This window comes from Papio anubis, chromosome 1 (genome assembly GCF_008728515.1).
Source record: "Papio anubis isolate 15944 chromosome 1, Panubis1.0, whole genome shotgun sequence".
Lineage (NCBI taxonomy): Eukaryota > Metazoa > Chordata > Mammalia > Primates > Cercopithecidae > Papio > Papio anubis.
The window spans coordinates 98,865,696-98,881,419 of record NC_044976.1 but is presented as its reverse complement, the minus strand read 5'-3'; the positions used below and the strand labels follow the sequence as shown (position 1 = coordinate 98,881,419).

The window sequence follows — 15,724 nt, the reverse complement described above, 5'->3', positions numbered from 1 at the left end:
GATATAGGTATATTTAAGCTTGTAAATTCACAGACCATCTTTGTAAGGGTACACAAGGAACTGGCAATAGTGGTTGCCTTCAGAGAAGAGAACTTGAAGAGAACCTCCCTACTGGAGGCAGAGATGGTGGAAGGGGTGGGGGATGGAGACGGTGAAGATTGAGCTTTTGAATTTTGTTCCATGTGTATATATTATAAATTCAAAATAAAGATATAGTTTATTTTTTAAGAACCTGGAATTAAGTCCTATCTATGAAAACTGAAGAGATCAAAGTGAGAGGTAATTTAATTTGAAGCCCAGGTACAGCAGAAGTTTGGGGCTTCTCTGTTATTCGTGCTTATCCACACCTTTATTTTTTCTTTTTCTAAAGCATCTGGGTCTTTAGCTCAAACTTATGCAGATCTATGGTTTACTGGGTATAATTTTTGTTATGGCATACATCAACATATTCCAAGTTTCTCTGCTTGGATGGAATAGATGCATTAAATTCTGTGAAATGATTAAGTTGTGAAAAGTAGAAGGAGTTTGAATAGGCATTATTTTTCAGGATTTTAGAAATAGTTATGCCTGATAGTTTTATAATGTCTGTAGTATGGTTTTGCAGTCCACAGAATGCACTCACATACATTATCAGCTGATCCTTCGCAAAGAAGCCTCATGTGATTCTTTCTATTCTCAGCTTTGTCCATGAACTAAAATTAGAACTAGGCTGACATTACATTTCACTTGGTTACAGCTGACTGGGGATTTTAATCATTTGGAGCCACATTGAAAAAATTTCCCCCTGCAATCTACTCTTAACTGATAGTCACTAACTTTGGTTATGTGAGCTTCAGCATCTACCGATATTGGTAAGTATTTGACAATGGTGAGTATTTTTCAAAAATATTTTTCCTTTATTCTTCACATATAAATAGCTTGCTGCTGATACCTCTACTGTGTCTGTATTGGTCGGAATGTCCAAACGAACTGGAATAGAATTTAAAAGTTTTCTGCGGGGTGTTCATGGTCACTCGTATAACTGTGCTCCTCTGGAAGATAGATTTCCACAGAAGTAAGAAACAATTCTTCTGCGATTCTTTTGCTATGCTTACCTCACTTGCCACACTATGTGCTTTTTTCTGTTATGGTAATAATCAAAGTAGAGAGCACAATCCTGTGCTGGAGGAAGAAATACATCATTATTGACTTGTGTTTCCCTAGGGGAAATTGATCGTTATAGGAAAACTGATGGATTAGCAACATTTAATGGCAAATGAGGAATTGAATTAGCAAATGGATGAATCGTTTTGCATGTCTAGTAAAATACATGTATAAGTGTAGATACTTGGGATTTTAAAAATATTTTTATTATTTGAGTATTTAGCAAAAACTTCAAACTTTCTTAAATCAGAGACAATAAATTGTAAATTGATTGCGATATGCTCAGGAAGTTGGATTACCAGTGTATGTATCCCAAGGTTTCTTCACAGCAAAGAGATCTTGCATTCTGTTCCTGAGTAAATTCAGCATGCCTTGCTTAGAGATTTTCTCAACAATTTCCTGCATATGCCAATTATTTTTTAATCTTGAAATTTTAAACTTTTTTCTGTAATATAGTTCTTTGTCTGTCTCACACACATATATACTACATAATATTAGTTTAAAAAATCAATAATTTAGAAGAGGTTAATAATGAAAAGCAATATTATCTATCCAATTCCTCTCTATCACCAGCCCTCTCTAGAAGTAATCATTTTAACCATTTTGGAATTCAGTTTTCAGTGCTTATCTCCATATTTCTTTTTCAAAGACAATTGCATGCTATTTTTTAATCAACTTTAAAAAGTATTTTCCCAAATATTAGAATATTTACTTCATTATTGGTTGGCTGCCAATGACCCCATATGTTCTGTGAGAATACGAGCTTTATCTTTGATATACTGCATAGTCTCCAAATAGGTAATATTTCTCAATTGATTAGATTTTCAGAGTAAATTTAGAGTTATCTGTTTGTCTGGTGAGGGTCATATATTTTGTTGAAATAATTAAGCTCACAAATTTGATAAACGAAGAATTATCTTCATTTGTCTCAATAATGTGTAATAAAATCTATAGAAAATCAAAAAAAAAAAAAAAAAAAAAACAACAAAAACATTGTCTGTGGAGCTTCATTATAAGAGGTGGGGATTAAGTTCCCTTACACTGCCATAGGGTTATATCCCTATTTTTAGCTTCTCTCTTGATTACCTTAATAACTTTAAGCAAATACTTTAATCTTTATTTCTTGTTCCATAAGGTACGGACAGTATCTGTTGATTCCCCACTTTGAAGATGTGGATATCGGTGTTCCTATCATTTACTTCTTTTCCTCATTTCCTTCTTCCACATTCTGTTAAAAGTACTGTCACTTTTATGTTTTCAAGATATAAGGCATTAATATTCTGCTCTGTAACCCTCAATAAGTCTTCCTTACTTTTTTATAGATTAATTTATTTCAAAAGTTTAAGACCAATACATAGGCTTTACTATGTAATTTCTGTTTTCTGTAGAGCCAACATTTCCTTCTCAGTATCAATGTCATATTCATTGTACCAAAGAAGAATGTTAAAATAGATTCTCCTTTCCTCCACTTCAATAGTTGCTAAAAAATCATGCCACATTTTGTTGACTTTATATATAGACTGTGGTTTTCTTGTACAGTGTCTTCCTCAACACAATTTCTGACTGCCTTTCTTTTTGCTTACTGGGAGAAGAAATTTCATCTTTTCACCATATCTCCAATGTCACACAGTTTTTCCCCCTTAATTCTAGCTATTTTTATAATTCAATGGATGACTACTGCCATTGCTTTTTTTCTTTTTTTTAAGACAATTTCATTCTTGTTGCCCGGTCTGGAGTGCAATGGTGTGATCTCAGCTCACTACAACCTCTGCCTCCCGGGTTCAAGTGATTCTCCTGCCTCAAGCCTCCCAAGTAGCTGGGATTACAGGCATGTGCCACCACACCCAGCTAATTTTATATTTTTTTAGTAGAGATGGGGTTTCACCATGTTGGTCAGGCTGGTCTCGAACTCCTGACCTCAAGCAGTCCACCCACCTCAGCCTCCCAAACTGCTGGGATTACAGGCATGAGCCACTATGCCCAGCTATTGCTTTTAAAACACTGTTTTACTTTATTTTTAATTTTTTAAACTATCTTGAAAAACATTGCTGGGAACAGCCTTATTCATGTTTCCTGGTGGAGACACCCTTCCTCTAGGTATATACCTTTGAATGGAATTGCTGGATCATAAGCTGTGCTTATCTTCAATATTAGTACATAAGTATTTCAAAATAGTTAATACTAATTTACAATTTCACCAATATACCAGGAATGCGTGAGGATTTCTGTAAGTCAAATTCTCGTCAACACTTGGTATAGTCAGCCTTTTGAATTTTAGCCACTCTGACAGATGTTCATTGGTATCTTATTATGTTTTTATTAAGGTGGAGCACAACTTCATATGTTTTTGGTCAGCTGGATTTTTTTTTATCCACAGGGCAAGTTCCCCCACTAATGTACATGGTATTCCTTTTATTTTCTAAGTGATGTCTTTCAATAAGTTCTTAATTGTAATGTAGCCCACTTTATCAATCTGTGTTAGGCTGTTCTTGCATTGCTATAAAGAAATACCCGGCCAGGGCCAGGCACGGTGGCTCTCACCTGTAATCCCAGCACTTTGGAAGGCCGAGGCAGGCAGATCACGAGGTCAGGAGATCAAGACCATGGTGAAACCCGGTTTCTACTAAAAATACAAAAAATTAGCCAGGCGCAGTGGCAGGAGCCTATAGTCCCAGCTACGCAGGAGGCTGAGGCAGGAGAATGGTGTGAACCCAGGAGGCGGAGCTTGCAGTGAGCCGAGATCGCACCACTGCACTCCAGCCCAGGTGACAGAGCGAGACTTCGTCTCAAAAAAAAAAAAAAAAGAAAAAAGAAATACCTGGCCAGGCACAGCAGCTCATGTCTGTGATCCTAGCACTAGCACTTCTGGAGGCCAATGCAGGTGGTTCACTTGAGCCCAGGAGTTCAAGACCAGCCCGGAGAATGTGGAGAGATCCTGTCACTACAAAAAAAAAAAAAAAAAAAAAAAAAAAAAGCTGGCACACTGTTTCTCTCCTGTAGTCCCAACTATTCTGAAGGCTGAGGCAGAGGGGCCCCAGGAAATCAAGGCTACCATAAGCCATGATTGTGCCACAACACTCCAGCCTTGGTAGCAGAGTAAGGGCCTGTCTCAAGAAAAAAAAAAAAACCCACAAAACAAACAAAAAAATACCTGAAACTGGGTAAATTATAAAGAAAAGAGGTTTAATTGGCTCATGGTCCTGCAGGCTTTACAGGAAGCATGGTGCTGGCATCTGGTTGGCTTCTAGTGAAGCCTCAGGGAGCTTTCAATCCTGGTGGAAGGCAAAGGGGGAAGCCTGCATCCCACAAGACCAGAGCAGGAGCAAAAGAGGGAGCCGGTGGAGGTGCCACACACTTAAAGAACCAGATCTTGCAAGAACTCACTGTTTCAAGGACAGCACCATGCCATGAGGGATCCTCCTCCATGATCCAATCACCTCCTACCTAGCCCCACCTCCAATGCTGGGGATTACAGTTCAACATGAGATTTGGTGGAAACATATATTCAAACTATATAACAATCTTTTCCTTTATGGATATGCTTTGTATTCTGTTTTAAAAAGTGTTCTCTACTTTAAGGACATCAAGATAAGTCCTATATTGTCACCTAAATGTTTTATTTTTCTACTTTCACTTTTAGATCTATAATTCACATGGAATTAATTTTGGTAATATACAGATATTCAACAGTCCCAATATAATTTATCTTAAAAAATTGTTTCCATGGCCAGGTGTGGTGGCTTACACCTGTAATCCCAGCACTTTGGGAGGCCAAGGAAGGCAGATTACTTGAGCCCAGGAGTTCAAGACCAGCCTGGGCAACATGGTAATACCTCATCTCTACAAAAAATACATAAATTAGCCGGGTGTCATGGTGTGCGCCTGTAGTCCCAGCTATGTGGGAGCCTGAGGTGGGAGAATGGCTTGATCCCAGGAGGTGGAGGTTGCAGTGAGCCAAGATCACGCCACTGCTCTCCAGCTTGGGCAACAGAACCAGACCCTGTCTGAAAAAAAAAATTTCTACAATTGTTGCAGGAAGTCAGGGACCCCAAATGGAGTGACCAGCTAGAACCGTGGCAGAGGAACATAAATTGTGAAGATTTCATGGACATTTATCACTTCCCTAATAATACTCTTATAATTTCTTATGCCTGTCTTTACTTCAATCTCTGAACATAAATTGTGAAGCTTTCCTGGTCATTTATCAGTTCCCAAATAATACTCTTATAATTTCTTACACCTGTCTTACTTTAATCTCTTAATCCTGTTATCTTCATAAGCTGAGAATGTACGTCACCTCAGGACCACTGTTGTACAACTTGATTGTAAAATGTGTGTTTGAACAATATGAAATCAGTGCACCTTAAAAAGGGACAGAATAACAGCGATTTCTCAGGGAACGAGGGAAGACAATCATATGGTCTGACTGCCTGCGGGACAGGAAGAATAGAGCCATATTTTTCTTCTTGCAGAGAGCCTATAAATGGACGTGCAAGTAGTACAGATATCACAAAATTCTGTTCCTAGTAAGGAATATAATATTAAGACCCTAAAAAAGAATGCATTCCTGTGGGGAGGTCTATAAACGGCCACTCTGGGAGTGTCTGTCTTATGCAGTTGAGATAAGGACTGAAATACACCCTCGTCTCCTGCAGTACCCTCAGGCTCATTAGGGTGGGGAAAAACCCCACCCTGGTGAATTTGAGGTCAGACCAGTTATCTGCTCTCGAACCCTGTTTTCTGTTGTTTAAGATGTTTATCAAGACAATACATGCACAGCTGAATATAGACCCTTATCAGGAGTTTTTGATTTCGCCCTTTGCCTTGGGATCTTTGCTTTGCCCTTTGCCTTGTGATCTTTATTGGCCTCAGAAGCATGTGATCTTTGTGACCTACTCACTGTTCGTACATCCCCTCCCCTTTTGAAGTCCTTAATAAAAACCTGCTGGTTTTGCAGCTCAGGTGGGTATCACAGACCTACCGATATGTGATGTCACCCCTGGCAGCCCAGCTGTAAAATTCCTCTCTTTGTACTCTTTCTCTTTATTTCTCAGACCAGCCGACACTTAGAGAAAATAGAAAAAACCTACATTGAAATATTGGGGGCAGGTTCTTCCAATACACAATGTTCTGCTGTGCCTATATGTATATGAGTCTGTTTCTGGGTTCCTTATTCAGGTACACTGATATGTTTGTCTGTTGCACCAATAACATTATCTAGTACTATAGCTTTAAAAGAGATTTTGATGAATGTAGAGTAAATCCTCCCACTCCAGTTTTCTTTGGCAAGCCTGTCTGGGTTATTTTGTATCTTAAGAACTGTCATTAAAAATTAGAAACTGATTGTCAAATTGCTCCTCTCCTTCTCCAAATGAAATTTGTATTGAGACTGATTATAGTTCAATGTGGGGAAAATTGACATTTTTACAGATTGAGTCTTTCAATCAATGAATATGATGTATATCTCTTCATTTATTTAGGTCTTCTTTAATTTCACTCGGATTTTTAGTTTTCTGTATAGAGGTTTTACACATCCTGTTTATTGTTAAGAATTTGATTTTTGTGCTATTGAAAATAGTATATTTTTGGCCAGGTGCAGTGGCTCATGCCTGTAATCTCAGCATTTTGGGAGGCTGAAGAGGGTGGATCACGAGGTCAGGAGATTGAGACCAGCCTGGCTAACATGGTGAAATCCCGTCTCTACTAAAAAAATACAAAAAAATTAGCCAGGCATGGTGGCAGGCACCTGTAGTCCCAGCTACTCAGGAGGCTGAGGTAGGAGAATGGCATGAAACCAGGAGGCAGAGCTTGCAGTAAGCTGAGATTGTGCCACTGCGCTCCAGCCTGGGTGACAGAGCGAGACTCTATCTCAAAAAAAAAAAAACAAAAAACAGTATATTTTAAGAATTTAATATCAATGTTCTGCTGGAATATAGGACACATACTTGATTTTTCAAAATATTGACTTGCCAGAAATCTTGCTAAATTCTATATATTTAGTTGTAGATTCTCTTGGATTTTCTAGTTCATAATTGTACTCATGAAAAATGTCCTTTTGTTTTTTATTCCTTTTCAAACTTTAAGCCTTTTATTTCTTTTTCTTGCTTTTATGCAAAGGGTAGAGCCATCATACAGTATTGAATGGAAGTAGTGACAGCAGACATCTTTTTCTAATTTTAAATGAAGGGCTTTCAATGTTACACTATCAAGTATGATTGCTGCAGATTTTTGTTAGATATACTTGGTTAGGTTAAAGAAATTATCTTCTACTTATAGTATGTTAAGACTTGTTTTTAATCACATGATATTAAATTTTAATAATTTTCTACATCTATTGGAATGATCATATTTTTTTTCTCTTCTAGTCTATTACTTCAGAATATTACATTAATTGATTTCTCAAACAAAGGTAAGCAAACAAACCTTAATCTCTGGAATAAACCCAACATGGCTATAATGTGTCTTCTTTTTTTGTTTGTTTGTTTTGAGACAGAGTCTGGCTCTGTTGCCCGGGTGGGAGCGCAGTGCTGCCATCTCAGCTCACTGCAACCTCTGCCTCTTGGGTTCAAGCGATTCTCCCACTTCAGCCTCCCAAGTAGCTGGGATTACAGGTGCATGCCACCACACCTGGCTAATTTTTGTATTTTTTCTTTTCTTTTTTGTTTTGGAGACAGATTCTCACTGCATCACCCAGGCTGGAGTGCAGTGGCATGATCTTGGCTGGCTGCAACCTCCTAATTTTTTTGTATTTTAGTAGAGACGGGGTTTCACTGTGTTGCCTATGCTGGTCTTGAACTCCTGAGTTCATGCAATCTGCCTGCCTTGGCCTCTCAAAGTGCTAGGATTATAGGCATGAGCCACTACGCCTGGCCTTTGTTGTATTTTTTTTTTAGTAGAGACAGGGTTTCACCATGTTGTCCAGGCTGGTCTTGAATGCCTGACCTCAAGTGATCTGCCCACCTTGGCCTCCCAAAGTGCTGGAATTACATGCGTGAGCCACTGCGCCTGGCCAGTATTTTCTTTTTCCTACATTGCCAGATATGGTTTGCCAGTATATGGTTTAGGACTTTTCTCCATAATATATTTGCTAGTGAGATTAGCCTGTATTTTTCTTTCTAGAATTACCATTCTTAGGGTTTGGTATCAAGGGTATGGTAATCTCATAATCTGAATTGGGGAGTATTTCTTTTCTGTTCTCAGGAAGAGTTCATGCTATGATTAGTGTTATTTTTACCCCTCAAATGCTTGGTAGAATTTGCCATTGAAGGCATCTCTAGGACCAGCATTTTGTTTGTGGAGAGATTTTAGAGTATTATTATTATTATATTCTATTGTGTCATTTTAAAATTTTATACATGTATGTGCTTATCTATAATATACCCTTTCTTCTGTTTTCTTTGTGTTTGTTTTGCATTATCTAGCTTCTTGAGATGGATGTAAATTTTTTAGCCTAATTTCTTCTAAAATGTATACTTAAGGCTAGAAATTTCCCTCTACTACATTACCTGTTTTGCATACATTTTGATTTGTGGTATTTTTGTTAATTCAGTTCAAAATGCCTTCTAATTTCATGATGATAGCTTCTTTGACTATAGGTTATTTAGAAATGTGTTTCGTGTATGGATGCAGTAGCTCACGCCTGTAATCCCAGCACTTTGGGAGGCTGAGGTGGGAGGATCATTTGAGCCCAGGAGTTTGAGACCAGCCCGGGCAACATAGCAAGACCTCTGTCTTTACAAAAAAATAAAATTAAAAAAAAAAAAAACAGCCGGGGCATGGTTGCACACATCTGTAATCCCAGCTACTTGGAAGGCTGACGCAGGAGGACTACTTAAGTCCTGGAGTTTGAAGCTGCAGTGAGCTGAGATTGCACCTCTGCACTCCAGCCTATGCAACAGAACAAGACCATGTCTCAAAAAAAAAAGGAAAGAAATTTTAAAAAGCATGTTTCTTTAGCTGAAAGAATATAGGCTTTTTTTTCCAGGTATCTTTTCATTATTGATTTCTAGCAAGTTTATATTTTGATTAGAAAAAAAACTTTATGCTACTTTAATCCCTTGAAATTGACTGAGACTTGCTGTATGACTCCAATATGAGATTTTTTTTCTGTGACTCTTTCATGTGTTTTTTAAAGCATAATGTATTCTGTCATTGTAGGATATAGTTCTTTTTTTTTTTTTTTTTTGAGACGGAGTCTCGCTCTGTAGCCCAGGCTGGAGTGCAGTGGCCGGATCTCAGCTCACTGCAAGCTCCGCCTCCCGGGTTCACGCCATTCTCCGGCCTCAGCCTCCCGAGTAGCTGGGACTACAGGCGCCCGCCACCTCGCCCGGCTATTTTTTGTATTTCTTAGTAGAGACGGGGTTTCACCGTGTTAGCCAGGATGGTCTCGATCTCCTGACCTCGTGATCCGCCCATCTCGGCCTCCCAAAGTGCTGGGATTACAGGCTTGAGCCACCGCGCCCGGCCGGATATAGTTCTTTATTTATCATTTAAGTAAGTTTATTCATTGCGTGGTTCAAATCTTCAGTATTCTTCCTAAGTTTTAGACTGCTTGTGCAATCAGTTGCTGAAAGAATGGTTAAAATCTCCCACTTCAATTCTGGATTCCTTGATTTTTCCCTTTAGTTCTGTCAATTTTCCTTTGTATTTGGAAGCCATGTTATTAGAGGCATATAATTTAAAGTTTTTTTATATTTCTTTGGATTGAATCTTTTATTATGCTATGACTGATCTTTTATATCTATAAAGTATTTGTGCCTAAAGTCCATTTTGTCTGCTATTAATATATTGATATAGCCTTCTTCTGCTTAGTGTTTGCATAGTATATCTGAAAAAATGTAATTGATTAGCCAGACATGGTGGCACATGCCTATGCTTCTAGCTACCTGAGAGGCTGAGGCAGGAGGATCACTTAAGCCCAGGGATCAAGGCTGCAGTGAGTCATATCCCGCCAATGTATTCAAGCCTAGGTGATAGAGTGAGACGCTGTCTCAAAAGAGCAAAGAAGGAAAGAAGAAAAGGACGGAGGGAGGGAAGGAGGAAGGAAGAAAGGAAAGAAATGAAGATATAAAAAAAGAAAAAGTTAATTGAAATATGATTCATATATAAATTCTCTCTTTCAGTGTACAGCTTGGTAGTTTTATTGAAGAGTTGTACAATCATCACCACTAATTCTAGAATATTTTCATCACCCAAAAAACTGTACAGTTAGCAGTCACTCCCTATTTCCCCCTCTACAAATCTCCTGGGTACCATAAAGCTACTTTTTGAATCTATAGATTTGCCTATTCTGGACATTTCATATAAATGAGATCATATATGTGGTCTTTTGTGCCTCACTTCTTTCACTTAGCATAATTTTATTAAAAGTTTATTTATGCTGTGGCATATATCTATACTTCATTCATTTTTATGGCTAAATAACATTCCATTGTATGGATATACCACATCTTGTTTATCCATTCATCAGTAGATGGCCATTTGTGTTGTTACCACTTTTTACCTATTATGAATACTGTTTCTATCAACATTCATATAAAGGATTTTGTGAGAATGTATGTTTTCATTTCTTGTGGGTATACACCTAGGAGTGGATCTTTTCCTGTTCTTGTACTGTCCACTTTTCTCTATCTCTATTTTTTTAGGTGTGCCTCTCATAAACAATACTCGGGATTTTGTCTTTTCTTTAACTGGACAACCTTTGTATATTAACTTGGAAGACTTAATCATCAGGAAAGTACAGATTATGACCACCCTGGGATATTGCTTTATGCAGCAGTGGATGTATATCAATGGGGACCCTTATACAGTGGTAGTAAGAGTATAAATGGGCACAATCAATTTGGAAAACAATTTGGCTCTGTCTTATAAATTGGAACATTTACATACACTATGATCCAGCAATTCTAATTCTAGATATGTACCCAATAGAAATAATTCTACTTGAACACCAAGAAGATAAAAACAATAATTTTAGAAAAAGTATTGCTTATAATAGCAAAGCTCTGGGACCCAAATATTCACATTCATTAGAATGGATAAACTGTGGGATAGCTATATATTTTGGAGATCATGGCATATGAATATATAAGATACTTTTCCTTTTTTTGAGCTATATAATTTCCCATGATACGGGTAGACTATAGTTTACCAATGAAATGTTAGATTGTTTCCAATATTTTGCTGTTATGAAAAACACTGCGAATAACTTCAGATAAATTGCTAGAAGTGTGGATGAGCATTTGTGAGTTTGATAAATATTACCAAGTTTCTCTCCATGCAGAATATAATAATATCACCACTGATGCAGATAAGTGTCTGTTTCCCTATGTTGTTGCAAATTTTATTGCTTTCTTTTCCAACTACATTACTTTCTATTTACTTTACTTCCATTATGGTTTTCCTATAACATTGAATAGAAGTGATTGTGGACGTCTTTGTATTCCTGAATTTCAAAGGAAATAATTCAAATAATTGTGAATCAAATTCTTTGATTATTGCTAATTTGGTAAAAAATCAATACGATTATTTTAAGGCCATAGGATATTCCATAAAAATGTACCTACCATAATTTACATAACCATTCTCCTATTATTGAGTATTTTCCTCTCATTTCTGAGATTCAGGTCAAAATCCTTAATACTGCATCTGTCCATTTGCAATTTATTTTACACAAAAGGAAACAATCCCTATATGTTATCATTTAACTGAATTTCCACTTGTGCACATGGTGTCCTGATTAGATTGATGTCTCAAGATCCCAGTCTTTTTAAAAATCTCCATTATTTAGCCATTTTCCTTATATTTGGACATGAAGACTAGTCGCAGTTTTTCATTATTGTGAACTATATAGTAACAAAGGAATCATATATTAGAAATGAGACTCCAAGAAAGTTGTTCATCTTCTTTAAAGCTTAATTTTCTCATCTATATATTAGTCAATAAAAGTACCTATATTACAGTATTTTATGAGAATTTTTAAGTATGATATGGCATGTAAAGTATATAAAATAGTTTTTGGAGCATGGAATGTGCTCTATAAATATAAGCTATTATGATCATTATGGTACTCAATGAACAGTCTGAAACATTGCTTTTTTCTCTGATACAATTAGGTCCTTTCTGAAATGGTATCTGTGATTCAGCTATTCAAAACCTAATGAAGTTGGTGACTCTATGACAATGTGGAGAAATCATGACAGAAAATGTGGTTTGTACTGGGGCTGTCAATGCTGTAAAGGAAGTTTGGGAAAAAAGAATAAAGAAACACAATGAAGACCTGAAGCGAGAGAAGGAATTTCAACACAAGTATGCTAAAACATATTTATTATTTTGAATTAGTGAAATTAACATTATCATCACCATAAAAAAGAACATTCTAAATGCCTTATTATTGAATTTGATATAGAATTTCATTTACTGAAAACTCAAAATATGCTTAAAGAAAACAGCTGACTCAATTAAATTTGTCTATGTGATAGGAGTCACAAAAAATACAAATATGAAAATAGTAGCTATCTTATACCCTCATAGTACTCTGTTTAACATTCATCAAAGTTTGACTAGTATCATACAGTGTAATTTTCAGGATTGTATGTTCAGCATTAACATGCCCTAGGATCTAAAACAACATTTGGCAGTAGAAGGTACAGGAGATTCTCATTTATTTGAATAGTCATGTGTTCTAGCCAGAGCTGCTCAATCACTTGATTCCTTGATCTGGGCTATATTTATTTGACTCTCATTTCCTCTGCCTTCATTTTATCTTACCTACTTTCCTGATTGGATGTCTCCCAAAAGTATTATACTAATCCTGCAAAAATAGTCCCTTTCCTTATAGATTCATATAGTTCCGTACAATTCTCATTCATTGTCTCTTTCTATTATTATCATTATTATTTTTGAAATGGAGTCTCACTCTGTTGCCCAGGCTGGAGTGCAATGGAATGATCTCAGCTCACTGCAACCTCCACGTCCCAGATTCAAGTGATTCTCTCTGCCTCAGCCTCCCAAGTAGCTGGGATTACAGGCACATGCCACCACACCCGGCTAATTTTTGTATTCTTAGTTGAGATGGGGTTTCGCCATGTTGGCCAGGCTGGTCTTGAACTCCTGACCTCAGGTGATCCACCCACCTCAGCCTCCCAAAGTGCTGGGATTACAGGCATTGGGCCACCATGCCCAGCCATGAGGCAAATGTTATTTGCCAATGTCAGTTAGCAAATAACAGAAAATTCAACTAAAGATGGCTTAAGTGATAGGGAAGTGAGGCTGTTCTGAAGATAGTCAATGCAAAGCCTCAACATCTTTTAAAAGTCAACTTTTTTTTCACCTTCCACTGTTAATTCTTGTGTCAGTTTGATCCTCAGATTAGCTTCCTTCAATGTTACAGGATGACTGATGCACTTCCAGGCATCACAGCCAATCATCATTATGTTTTCAGAAAAGTGGAAACTATTTTTTTCTATTTCTTCTTTAAGAGTAAGGAAATCTTTCACAGAGGGTTCCCAACAAACCTCTCCTTCACCTCTCATTGGCCAGAATTGGATCAGGTGTACACATCTAACCCAGTTACCTTCTAGGGGAATGAGACTGATTGGTTTAGACAAATTAAGATTCATCCCTAGTGTATTGGTCCATTTTCATGCTGCTGATAAAGACATACCTGAAACTGGGTAATTTATAAAGGAAAGAGGCTTAACTGACTCACAGTTCCACAAGGCTGGGGAGGCCTCACAATCATGGTGGAAGATGAAGGAAGAGCAAAGGGACGTCTTACATGGCAGCTGGCAAAGAGAGAATGAGAACCAAGTGAAAGGGTAAACCTCTTATAAGACCATTGTCTTGGCAATTAACATTAGGCTCCTCATTACTTATGCGAATTTCTGCAGCCAGCTTGAATTTCTCCTCAGAAAATGGGTTTTTCTTTTTCTATCACATCCTCAGGCTGCAAATTTTCTGAACTTTTATGCTCTGTTTCCCTTTTAAAACGGAATGCTTTTAATAGCACCTAAGTCACCTCTTGAATGCTTTGCTGTTTAAAAATGTCTTCCGGAACTTCTTTAAGTTCAAAGTTCCACAGATCTCTAGGGCAGGGGCAAAATGCTGCCATTCTCTTTGCTAAAACATAGCAAGAGTCACCTTTATTCCAGTTCCCAACAAGTTCCTCATCTCCATCTGCGATCACCTCAGCCTGGATTTCATTGTCCAAATCATTATTAGCATTTTGGTCAAAGCCATTGAACAAGTCTCTAGGAAGTTCCAAACTTTCCCACATTTTCCTTCCTTCTTCTGAGCCATCCAGCTATTCCAACCTCTGCCTGTTACCCAGTTCCAAAGTCACTTCCACATTTTTGGGTATCTTTACAGCAGTGCCCCACTCTACCGGTACCAATTTACTGTTTTAGTCCATTTTCACACTGCTGATAAAGACATACCTGAGACTGGGTAATTTATAAAGTAAAGAAGCTTAATTGACTCATAGTTCCACATGGCTGGGGAGGCCTCACAATCGTGGAAGACATAGGAAGAGCAAAGGTACATCTTACATGGCAGTCGGCAAAGAGAGAATGAGAACCAAATGAAAGGGGAATCCTCAGCCAGGCATGGTGGCTCATACCTATAATCCCAGCACTTTGTGGGGCTGACGTGGGTGGATCACCTGAGGTCAGGAGTTTTAGACCAGTCTGACCAACATGGTGAAACCCCGTCTCTACTAAATACAAAAAAATTAGCCATGAGTGGTGGTGTGTGCCTGTAATTCCAGCTACTTGGGAGCCTGAGGCAGGAGAATTGATTGAACCCGGGAGGCAGAGGTTGCAGTGAGCCAAGACTGCACCATTGCACTCCAGCCTGGGCAACAAGAGTGAAAGTCCATCAAAAAAAAGAAAGAAAGAAAGAAAGAAGGAAAGAGAGAGAGAGAGGGAGGGAGGGAGGGAGAGAGAGAGACAGAAAAAAAGAAAGAGAGAGAGAGAAAGAAAGGAAGGAAGGAAGGAAAGGAAGGAAGGAAGGAAGGAAGGAAGGAAGGAAGGAAGGAAGGAAGGAAGGAAGGAGAGAAACCTCTTATAAAACCATGAGATCTTGGGAGACTTACTCATTACCATGAGAACAGTATAAGGGAAACTGCCCCCATGATTCAATTGTCTCCCACTGGGACCCTCCCACAACACGTGAGAATTATGGAAGCCACAATTCAAGATGAGATTTGGGTGGGGACACAGCCAAACCATATCACCTGGATTACTTTGTAAACACCTGGACTTGGAATCAATTGGTATTCTTCCAGTAAACAAGGGTGGGGGACAAGAAGCTACTGATAAGCAATGATTTGTGTTGCTAAATATCTGTAAAAACAAAAGATCTGGACAGGGAGGAATAATTTTTCCCACTTAGTTTTTAGTAAGTGTGCAGACATAGCAAGATTCGTGTTCAAAGTGGATTCTACAAGGATAGAGAGGGAAGCCCAAGGTCAAGCCTGGTCAAGAAGAGGATGAGGAGCCTGACTAAAGTTTCGATAAAAGGGATCTTTGTCATTAATTAAGAATCACTTAATTTCAGAAATTTTGTAAGTTCTCTATATAAG

General features: G+C 37.9%; 2 protein-coding genes across 3 annotated transcripts in view; both read left to right on the top strand.

Moving 5' to 3' along the window:
- Positions 1 to 851, top strand: part of DBT (dihydrolipoamide branched chain transacylase E2) — an 86,069-nt gene extending 85,218 nt beyond the window's left edge. The window contains exon 15 of the mRNA XM_031651165.1: positions 737 to 851. The gene's annotated coding sequence lies outside the window, so the exon portion shown is untranslated. The remainder of the gene's footprint in view (positions 1 to 736) is intronic.
- Positions 742 to 15,724, top strand: part of LRRC39 (leucine rich repeat containing 39) — a 32,756-nt gene continuing 17,773 nt past the window's right edge. Inside the window, exons 1-2 of one of the 2 annotated variants that reach the window (XM_021921254.1) lie at positions 742 to 851; positions 12,258 to 12,450. In XM_021921254.1, coding sequence (XP_021776946.1) covers positions 12,338 to 12,450 — 113 coding nt within the window. In that variant the 5' untranslated portion in view covers positions 742 to 851; positions 12,258 to 12,337. Of the gene's footprint in view, positions 852 to 7,508; positions 7,553 to 12,257; positions 12,451 to 15,724 lie in introns of those variants that run through there. The other variant, XM_009213651.1, reaches the window with a different exon arrangement.